Source organism: Neomonachus schauinslandi, chromosome 8, assembly GCF_002201575.2.
Source record: "Neomonachus schauinslandi chromosome 8, ASM220157v2, whole genome shotgun sequence".
Taxonomy (NCBI): domain Eukaryota; kingdom Metazoa; phylum Chordata; class Mammalia; order Carnivora; family Phocidae; genus Neomonachus; species Neomonachus schauinslandi.
Genome location: NC_058410.1, coordinates 7707156 through 7727414, shown reverse-complemented (window position 1 = coordinate 7727414; position 20259 = coordinate 7707156). Strand labels below are relative to the sequence as shown.

The 20259-nt window shown below is 44.0% G+C and overlaps 1 protein-coding gene across 1 annotated transcript in view; it reads left to right on the top strand.

Annotated features, from left to right (window-relative positions):
* Positions 1–19251: 19251 nt before the first annotated feature.
* Positions 19252–20259, top strand: part of MAP3K4 (mitogen-activated protein kinase kinase kinase 4) — a 114798-nt gene continuing 113790 nt past the window's right edge. Inside the window, exon 1 of the mRNA XM_044917517.1 lies at positions 19252–19397. Within this exon, the coding sequence (XP_044773452.1) occupies positions 19252–19397 (146 nt within the window). The remainder of the gene's footprint in view (positions 19398–20259) is intronic.

Here is a 20259-nt window from a genome sequence, read left to right as displayed (position 1 = left end):
ACAATTCTAAAGTGTTATCTATTCTTTTTTGTATTTTAAGTTTTATTTTAGTTCCAGTATAGTTAACACGCAACGTAATATTAGTGTCAGGTGTGCGATAATAGTGATTCAGAAGTTCCATACATCACCCGGTGCTCATCATGACAAGTGCCCTCCTCATCCCCATCACCTATTTCCCCCATCCCACCACCCCTTTCCTCTCTGGTAACCACCAGTTTGTTCTCTAGAGTTAAGAGTCTGTGTCTTGCTTTGTCTCCCTCTCTCTCTCTCTCTCCCCCTCTTATTTTTTCCCCCTTTGCTCATTTGTTTTGTCTAAAGTATTATATATTCTTACGCTTAAACTTTGAGATTGATTTCAAAGATCATTTTGTATCTGCTCGTGCTTTTCTTTTTTAATCCCACAAAGTTATTTGGCCAAAAGCGATACATTTCTGCCTTGCTCTGACAATGCCAGTTTTTAACAGGCTAAAGAAAAGTTATGAACAACTGTGTCTCTTCTCCCGTCTCTACTCAAGGAAAAGTATGTCTTCCTGTTACAGTGTCCATCAGATCAACAGTGTGTGTTGTATACATTTTAGATTCCCTTTGTTGTGAATCTTTAATGATTGGGTCTGAATCTTAATGATATTTTATTTCTCAGGGCGCTTGGGTAGCTCAGTCGGTTAACCACCTGACTTCAGCTCAGGTCATGATCTCAGGGTTCTGGGATTGAGCCCCATGTCGGGCTCTGTGCTCAGTGGGGAGTCTGCTTCTCCGTCTGCCCCTCCCCCTGCTTTTTCTCTCTCACATAAATAAATAAAATCTTTTCTTAAAAATGCAGTATTTTATTTCTTGAAGAACTTAACACAGTGTCTTATTGGTATGATTGATAAACTGATATTTGCGTTATAAAGAAATATAGAAATAAGCTGTGAGAGCTCTTTTAGGACAAGGTATGATTGGGCCGGTACTTTCATTTTCCTTCAGCTCAGCTTGAAAGGCATAAGGGAGAGGAGTTATGATAGCAGACTGGCTCAGTGAGTTACCAGATTGCATTTTGTTGGTAGTGACAAGGATCGTTTATATGGTCGATTAAAATGAATTATTTTAAGGGCTTGGTCTTTTCCCTAGTAATAAGTGTTTGCATTGTTATAACCCAGCAATTTGTTAGTTTTGCAATGCTGTCAAGTCACCTCTGAGTTATTGTTTATTCATATTAATATGGGTACCGTCTGCAAGGAAATAGCTGTATTTTATAATTTTTTAGCAGGTAGATTAGAATGATGCTAATACTTACCTCTTTCCCTATGTGTTTTATAGTGGAAAGAACTTTGGAGTCAAGTTTACATGGGTTCAAATCCTGGCTCCCTTACCTTGAGTCACATGGTGACATAAGTAATATCTCCAAGCCTCAGTTCCTACAAATAAAAGTGGGTTAAGGACACTTATTTCCAGGATATTTGGAAGGCTTAGATGAAATAATGCATATAAAATGCTTACACAGTGCTTTGTATGAAGTAGCTAACAAATACTAATTTCGACAGCTAATCCAGCTGGATTTAATTTATTTATCTTCTGTATTCATCTTCTTTCTCCACGTCAGACATGGTATTTAATTCCTAGATGCTTCTTTTTTTTTTTTTTTAAAGATTTTATTTATTTATTTGAGACAGAATGAGAGAGAGAGAGAGAGAGAGAGAGCGAGCACATGAGAGGGGGGAGGGTCAGAGGAAGAAGCAAGCTCGCTGCCGAGCAGGGAGCCCGATGCGGGACTCGATCTGGGGACTCCAGGATCGTGACCTGAGCCGAAGGCAGTCGCTTAACCAACTGAGCCACCCAGGCGCCCTTCCTAGATGCTTCTTAGTTGACTCGCCTATTTTGTGATTTTACTTGTCTGCACTGGGCAAGACAAACCTTCAAGGTCATCCAGGAGAACACTTCTTAGGGATACCGCCCACTCATGGGTCCTTGCTGGCTAGACACACTTGTTAGTACCACATCCTTCCCATCCAGCCCCACCCCCAAAGCCATTACGGATCGGACCAGTGTTGGGCATCCAACTCAAGGTAAACAAATCCGTGAACTGGCCGGTGACATATGCTCTTAAAAGTTGGGTTGCGCCCAAACAGTGATCTCTGTAGGGAATGTGAATTGGTGAACGCTGGGGTAGCAGCTGGATGGGTGAGGGTCAGGGCCGTGCAGTCTGAGACTGTAAGTGAGAAAAGCTATGATTAGCAGAGGAAGCTGACCAGGAGACAGAGTGGCGGTAGAGGGGGGGAGCGGTCAAGCCTGCGTGGGGCTGTGCTTCAGTCCCTAGACCTGCCTTCTACGTCCCGTTCCACTTCCATTTTCCTTGTGTCCTTATAATAAGCCCTGCTTTTCCTGAGCTGATTCAAGCATGCTTCTGTTCCTTGCAGCCAAAGCAGTCTGAATAGCAACTCTCTGCTAGGCGTACAGAAAACATGCGATGTTCCAGTGAAAATGACTCATCTGTTCCAGGTCTCATGGGAAGGAATTCCTTCAAAATCACTGGCTTTGAGGGGTAATTAAGGACACTATAGCATGAAGAATGAGGTGTCATCTAAAGGTTAGGCTTAAGACTGTGATATTTTTAGAATCAAATATAATGTCAGAATAGAGACTAGGGAGGGGGTTGGAGTGTCGGTGACAGCCCACCGGTTCTTGATGAATGAGCTTCGGTAAGTCACATCTGTACTCACCTGCCTGTGTGGTCACAGGTTCTGAACCTGCGCTACATGATGCCGGCTGAGTGAAAGCATCATAATTTTACGGGGCAATGAGTCGCGTACATTAATTTGTTATCAGTCTGTGTCAGGCCCAGATGTTGGGGGAGAATGGGAAAATGAAGCACCAAACAAAACAAGAGTGCCTCTTGCTCGTGTGTTTGCCAACAGCCCGTGTGTCGAACTTGATAAAATGCATTCACAAGGGCCCTGCCAAACATTAAAGAAAGCAGCTGCGAGTTCTCATCCTGTGAACCCTATCAGCCACCCAAGCAGTTTAGCTGATGGTGCTGAGTATCAGGTTATGCTGAGATAGGGTGTGGGCTGTCTCCTTCTGTGGGCATTTTGCCTTTTGGGCAGCTCATGGGGACACGCGTAGAGACACAGAGAGCTTATGGGGCATTTTAGGAGAAGCAGAAGGGTGACAGTCAACACTGACACATTCATGCGTCCACTCAGAGTTCTAAGTGCTTTGAGCTTTTTCTCCTCATTTATTTTACTCATTTCGTCTTCGCTAGATATGTTCATTTGCAAATATGTGCTTAGCACCTGCTTTGCAAAATGCAGCTGAGTATTTCCAGGTAATATCAGTAACACACTACTTCACTCTGCATTTCTCCCATTATGAACTCCATACGGTCAGAGGTTCTGTCTTAGTGTTGGAGGTCAGGGAGGTGCAGGGCCTGGCTCATAAAAGAAGCTCAAAATGTAGCTATTGATTTAATAACTTTGTGATGTGTTGGTATTCAAATGGGATGTGATCCTTTAAAGCCAGTTGTACGTAATTGAAGCAAAGAGCTTTTAGAAATTGAATGGACTAAGAATCTGAGTTCATCTGCTGGCTCTCGTGTTTATGAACCATTCCTCAACTAGGGAGCTGACCTCTGAGCCTCGATCCTAACCTGAACAATGGGAGCAAGGTGACTGTCCCACAAGTTTCTTCTAAGGATTGAAGGACGGAGTATATGTGAGGTTCTTGGCACAAAGTGGTACTCATGGGTCATCGTAATAAGCATTACAAGAGCGGAATAGTTGAGAGGGAGGGTTTTGGAATCAGATCGCAGCTCTAGTCTCAGCTCGACCGTTGTCTTGCTGTGAGGCACATGGAAGTCCTATGGCGCTCTGTCTAGCACACAGCGAGTGAGTGATAAATTGGTATTATTATGAACAATAAAAGGCAATTATCGTGATGGCTGTTATTAGTATTAAATTACTTCTCTAAAAAGACACACAAAACACAAATATTCAAATCCATTTAGAAGGGAGAGAAATTTTAGAGGAACTCAGGATGAGAAAATCTCTGTAATCGAGCACCAAATTTAGCTTTGGGTTTCCTGGCAACTAGCACAACAAAAAGAAACGAACAGTTTATATAATTATTATTATCAGTTATAATTAGTCAACCGGTGCTGCGCTATTTAATATGGTCACCGGGAGCCACATGCTTGAGTCTGAAGACGGGCACATCTGAATTGAGATGTGCTGTAAAAGTAAAATACATGGGGTTTTGAGGACTTAGTATGAAAACGTAATATATCTCATTAATAAAGTTTTATATTGATTACATGTTGAGGTTATGGTATTTTGGTTATTTGGACTAAATAAAATGGTATTTTTAAAATTAATTCCACCTGTTTCTTTTTATTTTTTTTTGATGTGGGTGATTAAAAATTTCATATATGGCTCACATTTGTGACTTGCATTATATTGCTATTGGAGGATACTCAACTTTTTTTGCTCTCACTATTTTAAGTGGAACTTATATAATTTATATCTTTATACTAATATAAAATGTAGAATTATATAACATGTCATTATATTATTGTAACATATAATAGCAATATATCGATATATAATATAATGAAATAGATAATAAATATCAAGTATATAGTATTAACATAAATATGTGATTATGTGCAATATAGTTAATAGTAATCTAAATATAAAATATGTTATATAGGAACATATTATTATATACTTTATATTATTTATATTTAATACAAATAAGATTTAATATGTAGAAGTTTTGATAATCAAATGGGTATATTATTTATATTTAATTTTATTTATATTATATTATTTATATAATTTAATATATATTTATATTTAATATATATAAACTTTAATATATAGAAGCTTTTGATAATCAAATGGGTAATCCTCAATTAAAATTTTTTATTTTTAATTAAATTTTTAAATAAAATTTAATTAAATTTTAATTTAAAAATTTTATAAGTATCTTGATGGGGAGATATAGTGATAATTGTAACAGCTATCATTTATTGAATGCTTGCTTATGGTCTGGGCAGAGATCTGATTTCTTTACCTATCTCAATCATTTAAAAGTTCATTGAGTGGTATGATTGTTCTTAAATTAAACCAGAAACCCTTAGTAACTGGTATAAGATATTAAAATCTCTGTCTTCTCTTTTTTATTCCTCTTGGGTATCATTCACAGCATTCCAGACAGGTGGTGAGCACCAAATACTGCTCAATAAATAGGTGTGTGAATGAATGAATGCATGAACGAATGAATAAGGCCTCCCCTCTCCCTGTGTCAGTCAGCTCATCCGTGACACAGAGTTCTCTTAAATCTCAGTAACAGCAGAACGTACAAAAGTATATGAAATATGGGTATAAATTGTCACCTGAAATTGTGTTGTGGTGTGAAGTCTGCAGGAAGAATTTGGTACAAGAATTGAAAATTGTCGGCTCACCTAAGCCTGAGCGAGTCAAGGTAAATGGAATTAAAATAGCTAAAGAATTGGCCATTTCCTGTGGGTAAAAATCATCTCTTAATTTTTTGGAAATGCTTGCGTATTTTGAAGAAATGTATTATAGCTTTTTTTGAATCTGAGTACATTAAAGAAACAAATATTCCAAAGAATAAATGGTTTTTTGGTTTTTTTTACAAGAGGTAGAAGTGTAAAGAGCAAATGAATCTGATCCCTTATCCCCAATCTGATCTCTGTAGCCCACTGAGTCCAGGAGAAAGAAACTGGAATTTAGGAAGATAAATTTTAAAATTTAACTCCAAGTCAAAAATATAAAGGCGTACCCATTGCAAGAAGCGCCAAGACAATGCTGCCTCTCTTGTAGGTTTCTCAACTTGCAGAGAAAGAGAAAACTGAGAAATCATTCGAAAAGAGAGTTACGGAGATGATGACAGGTTTGGGGAACAGGTCTAACGAGCAAAGAATGGGGTTATGTTTTCTGAGGAGAAAAGAGGAAGTTAGTAGTGCTTGAGGGTGTGAGGACATTACTGCACAGGCTCAAGTACATGGTAGGATTCCCTCTGCACGGATCCTGGGCAGAAGGCACGGTCTGAAGCCTCGATTTCCGTTTAAAGCTAAAAGAATTTCTTCACAGTCTGAGCTGTGAACCAATGGTCTAGGCAGCAGGGGAAGGGAAAGAATCTTTCTGGAAGTCCTTCAGCAGGTGGATCTCTCTGCTCCCTGTGATAGTTCAGGGGTGTTTTGGGTTCCCAGATGGTGGAGCAGCAAGGCCAACATACTTGTCGTCCGTAGAGTGATCTGCACCAGATAGTTAGACAACAGCTTTCTGGAATCGGAACACTTCCTCCATAGCTCATTCTCAAAATACTCATTGAGCAAAGGAGATATAGAGGGTCAGAGGCTGGCTCTTGGTGGCACAGGTGGATTCAGGGTCATGAAGAAAACCCCTCACAGCAGATCCAAGGCTTTTCCTTAAGACCATGAGACCATTTGCGGAAATACATCTTGGGTGTCAAGCGCTCTAAACTGCAGTGTTTATATCCAAATTCAAAACTCCTTGCACTTAACTAGCATAAAGTACCGGTAACGAGGCAGTGTTTCAGATGTCCATGAGGCCACTTTGGAGCAGTTGATGGAGGCCTAAGAATGTTCTATGTTGACTCATGAGGTCTACAGCCGAGAGGACCCAGGGCCGTCCACACCCTAACGCCACTCAGAATGTGAATCCTTCTGATCATAGCAGCAAGATTGTGCACCTTAAAAGCCACTGTGCTTGATTTCATTTCAACAAACTATAGTATCTTATTCCACTACAAAAATCTCAGGAAAACCGCTGTTGCTCAGAATTGAAAACTGCAAGGCATTGACGTATTTACCACTCAGACTGTGGTGGTTTTAAATAGCCGTATATGTGGAGGCTGGGTAGAATTTAGAAATTCATTTCCAGCAGACCTAAGGGGCTGCTGCTACCACCTCCGGAGCTATGACTCACTTTGATTCCTGGATGGAGAAGTGGCTCGTAGGCACTTTAGAGTGAGATAAACATTGATTTTTTTAGAAAGACATGTTGAATTAAGGAAAGAACATTGTCAACATCAGAGCGTAGAACAAATAACAATTTGAGATAAGCATTAGAGATCTGGGCTTTATTGCAATTATATTCATTGAGATGTTTTGAGACAAATATTAAAGATTTCAAAGGTCCCTCATGTCTCTACCTGCATTGCTCTGCTGGATGGTCTGGAGGCCCTGGGGTTAGTCCCTGAGGTGCTTTTTGTTTGTTTGTTTGTTTGTTTGTCGGAAATTAGCTCTGAACACAAACAAGGCTGGGTATGCCTGGTTTTAGTGTGAAAAGAGATAACCTTTTGACTTTCGCCTTTGCAGACCCCAGCTCATAACTAATCACAGCTGTTGACCCTGATGACTTTTAGATCATTCTCTGTGAGATGCCCAGTAGCTAACGGTTGCCCAGGAGCGGGCCTCATGAAGCCTGCTCCCTACGCTTTATTACTTGAGGACTTACGGAATCTCAAGCTAGTTGCAAAAGAAATTAAATCTTGGTCCCCCAAAAGATTGCCATCCAGCTTGGGAACAAATGCACCACATACAAGACAATCAAGTCAAAAGTAAAGGCTATGCACCAGGAAGTGACAGAATGAGCCTTGAATCCAGGAGCCCAGGCAAGGAGAGATGGGCCACCTGGAGAGGCCAAGGACTTTGTCATAGAGGAGGTGGGGCTTGGGCTGGATCCAGAAGGATGGGCAGGGAGCAGAGCAGGGCTTACTGCCTGACATTGTTTCTTAAATATTACCCACACTTGTTTGATCTCCCAACCAGATTGCACACTCCTGGAGAGAGTGACCTTTCCCTCCATAACCAGCACAAAGATATGCATGCAGTAGGTGAGTTATAATCTCGCCTGGAATGAGGTTGTCATGAAGGTGCTCAAAAATCCAGGGGAGAAGTTTAACTTGCAAGGACTGAAATGGTTAATGTCGCCAATGAGGCGTCTCTTTAAAAATCTTTAATAGAATTTTCTGTTATTCTCCTGTAAACATTTCGGTGACGATCATCATGATAAAGCCAGAGATTTCTTTCTAATGCTTAACTTAAATTATTATTTGTTTTATGCTCTGATGTTGACAATGTTCTTTCTTAAACTCAACATGAGTATTTTTTTAAGAAAACAACTTTATCCCAATCTCAAGTGCCTAAGAGCCACTTCTAGGGAGCCTGGTTTGCAAGACATGTCCTAGATGAACTGGCTGAAGAGTTTTTAAAACAAAATTTTAATAATTAGGAGATGACACCATTGAATTTGGAAACCTGATAGCTGTGGGGAGTGGACTCTGGACACCAGATAGAAGGAGTGGCCCAAGAGCATGTTGAGATGTGTGCGTGGTGTCCATTCAAGCAGAGAGTAGGCGAGTGATGGGACTCTCTGTCCTACCTACCTCTCTGGACTCAGGGAACAGAGGGGAGATGGGGACCAAGGATCTGCGGAAGCTTGTATCCAGAGGACAAGGGTCATCTTCACACTCATGCATTATTCCTATGTTTTCACTCTAACTAGCTATTTTATCTCCTCTTGCTAAGCACGTTGGTTTCAGTGTTTTCCAAAGAGGAAACCGGAGCAAACCCAGCACGCAGATAAAGTAACCAGAACACTCCCACGCATCTGGCCTCGTGTGGCTGAGGTGTTTGGCCAGTTTGTAAACATGCCACGGCGATGACCTAATAATAACAGAAACGTCAGTCCCCGGCAGGCAGGAGGGGACCTGAGGACGTTTGGCCCGAAATCCTCCGATGTGTCCCAGCCTCATGCTCTGGTTCTGTGTTCACCCGGTTCCCGAGCACCCAGCGGAGCGGGACCTGGGAAGGCTCTGACTAGGGATCTGGTATGAATGAATCACACCAAAGACTGCCAACTCAGAGGGAGATTTACAGTCTCCAGCCTGAAGTTCTCCGAGTTTCAGACATGGACGGGGGCGCAAACCCACTCCTGACGTGGCGCGGGCTGTAGGCCCAGGCGGACTTCGTCACTCTGTGCTGCTGCCAGGGAACGGCAGCCACTTCCAAAAGCGTTTTAATCTGTCCTCTTATTGTGATGCTTTGTATTGTCCCAAGATTCTAAAATTGAGACGCTATAAACTGAGGAGAATCACTTCAGGGCTGTCAAGGAGCCGCTGTGGTTTGCACACGAAATACAGACTGACATTTGAAATCCTGTGCTTTCTATTCCCCAGCCAGGAGCCCACCTTTACCACCACGTCCTCGTCTGGACTGCGTCTGGGCCCCAACCCTGTGTGCACCTTCGCTCCCTATCCTTCCTGTCCCTCAGTGCCCTCCACCCTTGCCACCCATGACATCCCACTGGTCTCAAGGTCCTACTCCAGGGCCACCTCCTGCCCCAAGTTGTTGCTCAGTAGCTTCCTTCCAGAAAGGCCCACAGATAGTGCTTTTTGACAGGCGTGTTTGGTAGAATGGACGCTTTGGCCAGTCTCAGTCTGCACTCGGTTGGTCAACACGAGGTCTTAAACTCGCTTTGAGGCACCAGGGCGGGGGGAGGGGGAGTTTGTTTAAAATGTAGATGCCTGGGTCCTACCCCTCGGGTTCTGATTCAGTGATTCCTGAATGGGGCCCCGTGATTTGCATTTCTATGTGGAGCTTCCGGTGCTGGGGGTATAAGGATCCTGCTCAGAGAAACACAAACCTAAGATGTGCCACCTGCCCCTACCTCCCCTCCCCTGTTCCCTTCTTTTTTAGCCCTCTCTCACTGCTGGACTAAATGAGATCCCTACGTGATGGCTAGTTTTATGTGTCAACTTTGCTGGGCTGCAGTATCCAGATATGTGGTTGACATTATTCTGGATGTTTCCATGAAGGTGTTTAGGATGAGATTAATATTAAAATTGGTGGACTTTGATTAAAGCGGCTTGCCTTCCATAGTGTGGGTGGGCCTCGTCTAATCAGTTGTCAGCATGCAAAGATCAAAAGCCTGACCTCCCCTGAGCATGAGAGAATTCTGCCAGAAGATGGCCTTTGAATTTTACTTGCAACATTTGCTATCTGCTGGGTCTCTAGCCTGCCAGCCCATAATGTGGATTTGGGACTTATCAGCCTCCTTAATCTTGGGAGCCAATTTCTTAAAATCTCTCTCTCTCTCTCTCTCTACACACACACACACACACACACACACATACACACACACATTTTTCATATTGATTCTGTTTCTCTGGAGAACCCTAATACACCCTGTGAGAATTTGAACTCAGCTCCTTCTCACTGCAAATTCTTTGCAGTCAAACCCCAGACCAGAGTCTCCCCAGTGTGCTGAGCACGGCCTGGACCCATCAGGACAACCCAGGACCCCTGGAAAATGCATGTTCCCCATCTGCATCCCCAGAGACTCTGTCCCAGCAGAGCCTGGTGGGCCCGGAAGTCTGCACTTACAGAATACTTGGCTAGTGTTCAGTATGTGACTCTAATTCATGTCAAAGTATGCGTGCAATAGTGTAGAGTGTGGTCAAAGGCACAGAGGCACACAAGAACCAATTGTCTGGCAGGGAGTTTGCAATCCAAGTGAGGACTTCTGTTGTGCAGTATTTTGGAGTGACAGGGACCGCACTGACCCTGTACTGGGTTGAACAGCATCACCCCAAATTCTTGTCCTTGCCAGAACCTCAGAATGTGACCCTATTAGTGGTAGGGTTGTTGCAGATGTAATGAGTTAAGGTGAGGTCAAACTGGAGTAGAGTGGGTCCTTCATCCAGTATGACTAGTGGTCCTTATAAGAGAAGAGACCACAGGGACAGAGAGAAGACAGCCACGTGACGGCAGAGGCAGGGAAAGCCCAGCCTACGGCAGGCCAAGGAATGCCAGGGATTGCTAGCTACCACCAGAATCCAAGAGAGAGGCGAGATTCTTCTTCTGAGCCCCCAGGAAGGAAGCAACTTGGCCGACCTCTTGAGTTTGGACACCTGGGCCTTCAGAACTGGGACAGAGTAAAGTTCTGTTGTCTTCAGCCACCCTGTCTGTGGTATTTTGTGATGGCAGCCCTGAGAAACTAATATACCCACCCACTATAAACAACTAGAAAATGGATCAAAATATATCAAGCCGCTGTTTGCAGACCTCGGACAAGGGGCAGCACAGATCTGTGATCCATGCGGGAAGGCAAACACATGCGGTGTGAACACCCAGCATGGTCTGTTGAGGCTCAGCTGGAAAGGTCTGTGTTTGCAGTGCCTGGGTCCCTTCCAACAGCTGGTTATCCAGCCCCCCGTATTCCCAGGTCTAGGCTACACAGCGTTGTTCAGATTAGGCCCGAAGTACCTCACTGAGGAGGAATACTCTCAGACCGTGTTTCCCAAGCCCATCCTGCAGTTGAAGGTTTGGTCTATAGCAGCGGTTTTGACCCTGGCTAGACATTAGAACCACTGAAGGAATTTCCTCCACGCATGGATGCTGGGGCCCTATCCCAGACCAATTAAACATCGATGTAGAAGAGGGGTGGGACCCAAGCATTAATGTGTTTTTCACAGCTCCCCAGGTAATTCTGCCGTGCAGCCAAAGGGGAGATACCTTACTTTCCAAACCTCTTTTAATAATCCTGCTAAAACCTAATGTAAACAGATTTTTTTTCCCACATAGGTGACTTATACGTTACTTGTCTGCTGAGATATAAATGCATTCTGCCCTGAATTATCCCAAGCAGGTGGCATTTTGTCTCACGGCTATTGTCATGTGGTGTCATGTTGGTGTCCTCCCACTCATATTAGGCACTTGCCCTCAGCAGGCCACCACACAGATTCCGGATGCTCCTGCAGTGATTTCCTGGAGGGGCTGTGGGTCCTCCCAGTCACTGTGTGCCACCTCAGTGTATCAGTATCCCAGGGCTGCCCAGCAAAATGCCACAGACCCAGTGGCTTCAAGTAACAGACTTTTATGCTGTCATAGTTCTGGAGGCCAGAAGTCCAAAATCAAGGTGTCTGCAGGGCCAGGGGCCCTCTGAAGCCCCTAGGGGAGGATCCTTCCCTGCTGCTTCCTAGCTTCTGGTATTTGCCAGCGATCGTTGGCTTGTAGATATATCACTCCAATCTCTGTCTCCACTGTCACATTGCCTTGTGTCTCTGCCCTCTGTCTCTTCACGTTTCCTTCCCTCGGTGCCTATTTTTACGTCTATTCTACTCCTCTTATAAGGATGCCACTTGCATTGAATTAAGGGCCAACTGTATTCTGGTATGACTTCATCTTCATTTACATCTTAAATGCATCCAAATAAGGTCACATTCACAGATATCAGGGGTTAGGGCTTCCACATATCTTTCTGAGGGACGCAATTCAACCCACAATACCACGATCATCATATACTTGATGATTGCGCCTGACCGAGGGCTTAGTTATCTTTCCTTGAAATTAACACCTCCATCTTTTTTTTGGTCATTTCTTTTAAGCATAGTTCTGTGATTTATCCAACCAGTCTTCTATATCCTTGCAATTCAAAGTATGGCCCACCTTTGGGCAGCATTCACAGCACTTGGGAACTTGTTAAAAATGCAAACTCTCTGGTCCCACTCTAAACCTACTGATTTGGGAATCTGCAATTTAACAAGCTCTCCTGTTGATTGGTGATGGTTATTGACTTCAAATTTTGAAAAGTGGTGGTCTAAATAATAAAAATCTTCCTTTTTGTTCACCTTCCTCTTATACTGGTAATGATCCTGGTTGCTGTGAACACAAAATGTCCTTTGTTTAAATAGGAGAATTAACCATTATACATTCTTTTCTTAAACATCCTTTGATTATACTTTGTAATGTACGTGAAGTAAAAATATTCTGAAGTTATGATTTCAAATTCTGTGATTAGTTTAATCAAAACAAAACAAAACAAAAAACAATGCTAATCAAACGTGAATTGTCAAGTAAACCATTGTAAGAAAAATCTTCCAGTGGAGTCATCTCTAGCCTATATTACCCAAGTCTGAGGTGGAGGGGAGAGGATGATTAATCTGGAAAAAAGTTTTTAGAGATTTTTTTTGTTGTTGCCATTTTTGGGGAGAACCACAAAATAGCTGTTCTCAAATGCCGAACATTTATTTTGTGTTGTCTTGGATAGAACATTGGGTGGACGTGTTAAGGAGGCAGTTTTGGAATTATTACAAACATTGATTTCCAAAGAATAAGAGTTGTCAAAATACAGAATAGACTGTCTTATGAAACCAGGAATCACTTCTGTGATTAATGAAGAGAAAAATCTTGCTCTGAGAAGATGGTTAGATTAGGTGGCTTTGAAGAATGTTTTCTCTGTTCTTTTTTAGAGAGGGAGAGGGGGGAGGAGCAGAGGAAGAGGGAGAGAATCTTAAGCAGGCTCTATGCCCAACATGGAGCCCAACGTGGGGCTCGATCCCATGACTATGAGATCATGACCTGAGCTGAAATCAAGAGTTGGATGCTTAACCGACTGAGCCACCCAGACACCCCTGAAGAATGTTTTTAATTCAAAGATTTCATGTTGTTGCAAAACTATTCTAAAAATGTAAACCTCAGGAGGATTGGTCTTTGACTTTTTGGAACTTCTTTCTGACTTTGGTTAGAAGTCCATTGGCTCCAAATGTTTTCAATGTGCATCAGAGTCATATCTCAGTAAAAATTAGTGTTTTAAATTCCATTTTAATATTTATCAATGACTACTGTTCTTTTACTTCAACCAGAATAAAGTAAGAGCCTTTTTGTTGTTGTTGTGTAAGTGTATATACACAGACAACCAAAGGGGTCATTAAGATTCTTCATTGTCAGTATAAGAATCCCGGTTATTTCTGTCCTAATTTTTTTGTGTGACTTAAAGTTTCACATAATATGAATTAACATTGCTTTTACCCCTCATGCTGAATGTCTATTTATTATATAACTTTTCTTCCTTACTTGGGTCTACCTTGATTGTCTCTGACCTCTGTTACACTTTTAAAAAATCTGCCTTATGATGCTTCTTAGGGTCTTTGTGTACCTCAGTAATTTTTATCATAGGCTTATTTCCCCAAATAGATCCATTCATCTATCCATCTATCTGTCCATATATTCATTTATCTATCCAGTTCATTTTTCCAACATCTTACTGAACATGTACTATGTGCTGAAGAGACAGTGATAGCAAGGAATAATGCCTGCTCTCTCTAGAAGGTCATAGGCAAGGAAAGACACATGTAATCAACCAAATATATGGATGCAGTTAGGGAGGTAGACAGTGCTAAAGTAAGGGTTCACCCAAGGTGTTAGGGGGCCAATTGTCAGGTTAGGACAGACTGGTGTTGGAGCTCAGAAACGTCTTCACAGAGTGGTTGGGAGAACCTGGAACTGCATTTGGAAGGAGTGACTTGGCATGAGAAAGTGAAGAGCAGAAGCCTTGGGGGGAGCTCCTTGCTGGCTCAGTCATCCTTTCTGTGTACCTGGTTCCATGTCATGTGCGAAGTACACGCTTACGGATTGGAGGAATCAGAAAATCATTCAGGAACTGTAGCTTGTGGTTTCATAGTTCTCTAAAGCTCACACCTGGATGTCTGAAAGAGGAAGGGAAGGGAGAGGATCAGGCAAGTTCTGTAGACATGTGAGTGGGGAAATGGGAGAAATTTTTGGCTAGCAAGAAGAATGGGCTTCCTCAGGGATTTAATTGCTTAAAGCTCACATTGGCAGGACCCTGGAGAGGTGAATTGAGAAGTCAGAGGCGGGATGAAGAAGTATAGGCTCTCCTGACTTTTACGGCCCGCACTTCCAGAAGGAAAAGGACTGGCGTGCTCTTCATACTGGGGATCTCTGGAGCACAAGCCCCCTTCTCTGGCCTAACTTTTCACGTACTGGAGGACACTGCCTTTCCCCCTAGTGGTCTCATTCATACCCTTGTAACCACTGAAAAAGAGAGTGACTTTTTATCCTTTGTTTAATGATTCAGAGGCCTTGGGGGCTCATTTTAGACCCTTTGTTTGTATAGAGGAGAATGTCTGAAATAAGGTATGATTTGGGTCCTGGTGGAGAAATAACAAAAACTGGCAGATCACCTGTCAGAAAAACTGGGGGAGATTTTACCTAACTTCTCACTACTTACCAGACAAGGGTGAAGCTTAAAGTTACAAGGACCATTTAAAAAGTACAGTAACTAATTATCTTTTGTATATATCCAATATTTTTTGTGTTTTACTGGTAGGTAGAAATAGATGTCATTGTGTCATTACAGAAAAAAATATCTATGTGTGTAATGCTCAGTTTAGGTTTTCCTCTAGAGGAGTGAAGTTTTCTCACACACTTTCTTGCTGTGAGCTGGGGTGGAAATGAGCCAACTGCCACTGGTCATGAGCAGATTGGGATGTCTGCACTCTTGTCTTTCTGCCTCTGCAGAGCTGGGCAGAACTGCCAAGGAGCCACTGGAGAGGAGAGGGACTGGCTGGGGATGTCTATCTGAGCTTCGCACAGGAATCTGGGTGGAGAGCTCATGAATACCACAGGGAAGGGAGGAACTCATGCTAAGTAAAGTGTAGCCCCATGCTCCTAATAATTTAAAAAAGCTATAGCCTCAAAATCTCCTGGTTTTGTTTTTTATAACAAAGACATGACCCCATTTATAGCATGGCTTGGCATACAAATTAAGCTTGCAACAACTTTTTGAATCAGCTTGCAACAAAACCCATGAAGTTGGCTCTCTGCTAATATACTAGCCTTGATAAGATGCTAAGGTATTAAGAGTGGTGATCTTTGAGATACTGAGGTACCACAGTGGTGCCCTTTACATTTCATGTCTTTGTCATATCTTTGTTATAAAAAACAAAACCAAAAACTCTAAATGTATATATTTAATAATATATTAAAATATATTTCTATTTTATTAATTATAATATATGAGATATGTAATATATAATTAATTGTATATAATTAATTATATATTAAGTAAATATATATTTAATATATATTTAATATATAATATATAAATATAAATTATATATTAAATATTTATTTACTATGTTTTTATATTATATATAAAAATTATATATATAAATATATGTAACATATACATATTAGTTTGCGACTTCATAATAGCATGTGTCAAACTTGGGCCTGAAATTCATGGTTAGGAGTCACCATGGTGGATGCCAGAAGTACGATCCTATTGTGAAGGAGCACACACTCTAGTGGAGAAGGCAGAAAAGGAATCTGAGGGCTGGAGAGGTAGGGTGCTGTGGGGGCCTGGGTTGGGGCAAGCCGTCCCTGCGCTTATATTGACTATTTAGCACCAGTTATGTGAGGTTTCTGTACAAGATGCCTTACACCATTGCTTATGTGTAAATCTGTTTGGTTCCTGCTAAAATAGAGAGTACCCTTAAGTGGAAATTAAGGTAATAACAGGAAGTCAGTCCCTGATTTATATCCCTGGAGCACTTTTGTGCCTCGGGTTGTACGTGTGTGTATGGCAGCTCCATTAAAGTCTGTTGTCACACTTGGTTGGAATACCAATATCGAAGAATATATGGTATAGGGCTGTGCACAGGAGGGGGATTTATCTGATTATATACAATTTAAAACCTCTAATGTGCCTTCCAAGAAGGGTTCTGGCCCAGAAAATTATAAAGGAAAATTAAGAGGAGAACCAGAATTTCGGAAAGCTGGGAAATACTTTGTTGAGCTTTGTTCACACAATGGAAATGAATTAATGACTATATACATACATATATATATATGTATTTATATATCTCCCTCTTGAACAAATGTTTTTTAATTATCATTTGAATGGATGCCTATTCCTAGCCTGCCAGAGTGCAGGGCTCTTGCTCCTGCCCCAGAAGAGCCCCGGGCAGGTGGAAAGGGTGGTATGGAACTGCCTGGACACAATCTTAGTCACGGGACCAACCATGGAGCCTTGGAAGGACCCAGGAATGTTCTTTATGGACTTTATTCTGACAGCAAGGAGACGTCAATAAAATGAATTAGGTAAGAGGGTGACATGTTTGGATTGAGATTTGGAAAGATTAGTGTGACTGCCGGGTGAGGACAGATTGGGTTGGGAGGTGAGCCCAGGAGTGGGGCGGGGAGGCCTGGAGGCTTGCACTGATCTCCATGAGACAGGATGGTCGTCTGAACTGGTGAACAGAGACCGGTGTGTGGATTCCACCAGGGAGGTAGAATTTGACAGGATTTGGGACCCACTAGTCAGGGGGCTGAGGGAGTCGTTGTTCAGAACCCTGACTGAGCAGGAGAACACAGGCCACATGCAGGTCTGAGGTGGGTGCAGGTAAGAAGGAAATCAATTCAGATCTTGGAATCTGGAATAGTGAATTGCTGAAATGAGGTGGCACGGAATAGAAGAACACCAGTAACAAAAACAGGTGGATGCCTACCACCAAATTACCTTAAGTGAAGAAAAACTTCCCTGCACTTAAATTGAATATTTAGTACTAGTTAAGTGGGGTTTCTACACATGACACCTTCCGTGACTAGTCAAATGAAAATTCATTTGGCTCACACTAAAATAGGCAGTATCCTCAAGTGGAAATTAAAACAACAAACCCCACATCTCTCAAATGTTGGTCTGTATTTCAAATATAGATTTACAAGCTTGGAGGCCTGATGATAGGCCACAGGCTTAGACAGTCCTCAGGAATTATTTGTGAACCATGACTTACCCAAAGTATTAAAATACTTAGATATGAGTTAATGAGGATAAAGTTAACTGATTTTGTCAAACAACTATTTCAAAAGAAAATTTGAAATTCGGTAAGTAGGAATGGCTGTTTAACCAAATCATTTAACCATCTTGACCAACCTGGGTAAAACACTATATCCCTGTCCAACTCCTTTCCCAGCTGAGGTCTGCATGGCAGTTATCACTGGCTGCTATGCTGTATGTTACTTGTTTGTTTTTCTTTTGTTTTCTTTCTCTTCCCCTTGATTAACTAGGATGTTAGCTCTACCAGGAAAAGATTTAGTCTGTTTTGTTCACTGCTTTATCCTCAGCATCTAGTACAGTTCCTGGCACATATATGCATTTGATAAGGATTTGTTGAATGAATGTTGTTGAATAAATAAAATGAATGTCAATACAGACTATCATGATAAAATAAATTGAAGCAGAAGTTTCTGTAAGGTACTTTGAGGGCAATATAGCTAATTTCACAACTGGCCTTTAAATATAACCATATTTAAAGTTTTCTGTCTTGACGGGTTTTCTTCCCAACATTTATTCAAAACGTGTCTTTTACATATTCAGGCTCCACTGAAGTAAGTCTTAAAAACCAGCACATTTGAATGATGAGAAATATACTTAATTTTAAATGATGCTATTTTGGAATTAACTCTGGCCTTGACTCTGTGGGAAATTCTGTAAACATGTGCAACTTAAAACTGTGAAGCCTCAAGTCCTCTCTAAGGGCACAGGATGCACTGGAATTTCAACAGTATTGCTATAACTCTGAAACAATCTTAAAAACTTTTTCCTCCTTTACCGTAGCAGCTCCCGCCAGAGTTTCTGGAAGATCAAAACCACTTTGTGATTACTGAGGTTAGGTTAGATCAGTGTTCTTTCCTGCCCTGTTGATGTTCTGCGTTTCCGGAGACTTTGTTTAGTCTCAGAAATCCGAGTTTCACGTATCCGAGTTTCAGCATTTTCATCAGCGCACCCCAACGCCCCGGACTCTGGGTCCCCAGAGCCCCCACGCCCGCGTGAGGGCAGCGAGCGTCTGCGTTGCATCCAACTCTATTTCTGAGGATGGCATCACCTCTGGCGGTGATCCATTTGCTAAAGCTCAGGGCCCACTCCAAAGTCTCCGATCGCCGCCTAACCCAGGCCGCGCGGCCCCTCCCGGGGTCCTCCGCGCACGCCCACCGCCGGCCGCCCGGGAGCACGGGCGTGCACAGGCCAGCGCGCACTCTCCGCGAGCGAAACGAGGCGACCGCGGCGGGACCGCGGCCCCGGGGCAAGTGGCCCCGACGTGCCTCCCGGGCCGCCGCCTCTGTGGCCCACGCCGCCGGCCCCCGGGGCCGTTCCCCGCGCCCCTCCCTTCGCCGGCTCCCCGCCCGCCCGCTGCCGCGCCCGCAGCCGCCGCCGCCCTCGGAGGCTTGTCCCTCGCCGCCCGCCGTAGCCCGGCGCTGGCCGGTCGCCGTTTCCAAGATGGCCGCGGCGCGAGCGGTTCCTGCGGCGGGCTAGAGGCGGAGGCGGAGGCGGAGCCGAGTCACTCCCGCACTTCGGGGCTCCGGTGCCCCGCGCCGGGCTGCAGCTTACTGTCCGCCGCGGCCATGCGAGGCCCCGTGCACGGATGAGAGAAGCCGCCGCCGCCGCCGAGCTGGTCCCCCCGCCCGCCTTCGCCGTCACCCCCGCCGCCGCCATGGAGGAGCCGCCGCCGCCGGGACCCGAGCCTGAGCCCGAGCCCGAGCCCGAGCCCGAGCGCTGCCGGGGGGCGAGGTGAGTGGGGCTGCCGCAGCGGCCCGGCGCAAAAAGCAGGTCCCGTCCTGGCCCGAGCTCGGTCGGAGGCCGAGGGGGCGTGGGGGCCTGCGCTTCCCGCCAGGTGGTGAGGGCTGCATCCAGGCTCCCGGGCCGGGCCAGAGGGGCGGGGTGCAACTCTGGGACCGAGGGCACCGCGGCCGAGTGCGCCGAGGGACCCCTGCTCGGGCACTGCGAGTCTGCCGGAGCGCCCAGCCTGCCGGCCCTCCCTGCAGCTTCGCTGCCCGCTCGGAACGCGGCGGGGCCGGGAGCGTAGTGGGGCACCCCTGGTCCTGCGGGAACTGTGACCTCCTCCCCGCCGCGAGCTTCACACCAGGGGCCGCGCTGAAATTGCTTGCATCGTTGCTGAACGAAAATGCTACCTCTCCTCTGCCCCAATTACTCAATAGTGAGTAAAGAAGTAGACGCTCGTGAAGCAGACACGCTGTGGCGGTTTCCCTGCGTTCTCCTCCTGCCTCCTTTTGCACCCCCTTTCCTTTGCCTGCCTTCTCCCCTGTGAGAAACTGCACTTAGACTCTGCAAACAGGCAGGTTGGTTTCTCTTTCTGCGGGCCCTTTACCGCCTTTAGTAGTAGCGTTGTGCAGATTGTTGCTCACACGTGCGCATAAAGGATTGATTTCTCTCAAACTTTTGCCACCGCCTGAAGCTCTAAGATGCAACTTTGGTACCCAGAGCATTTGTTGCGTTCTGTTCCTTAGAGACTCTATTAATTAGTTTTATATCATTTTTTTTTTCTGATCGGGAAATCAGACTCACCGTAACTAAGAATTTACCTCTTCTTACGTGCCTATGTTTGTATGTTCAAATGTCCTCTTACCCCGTC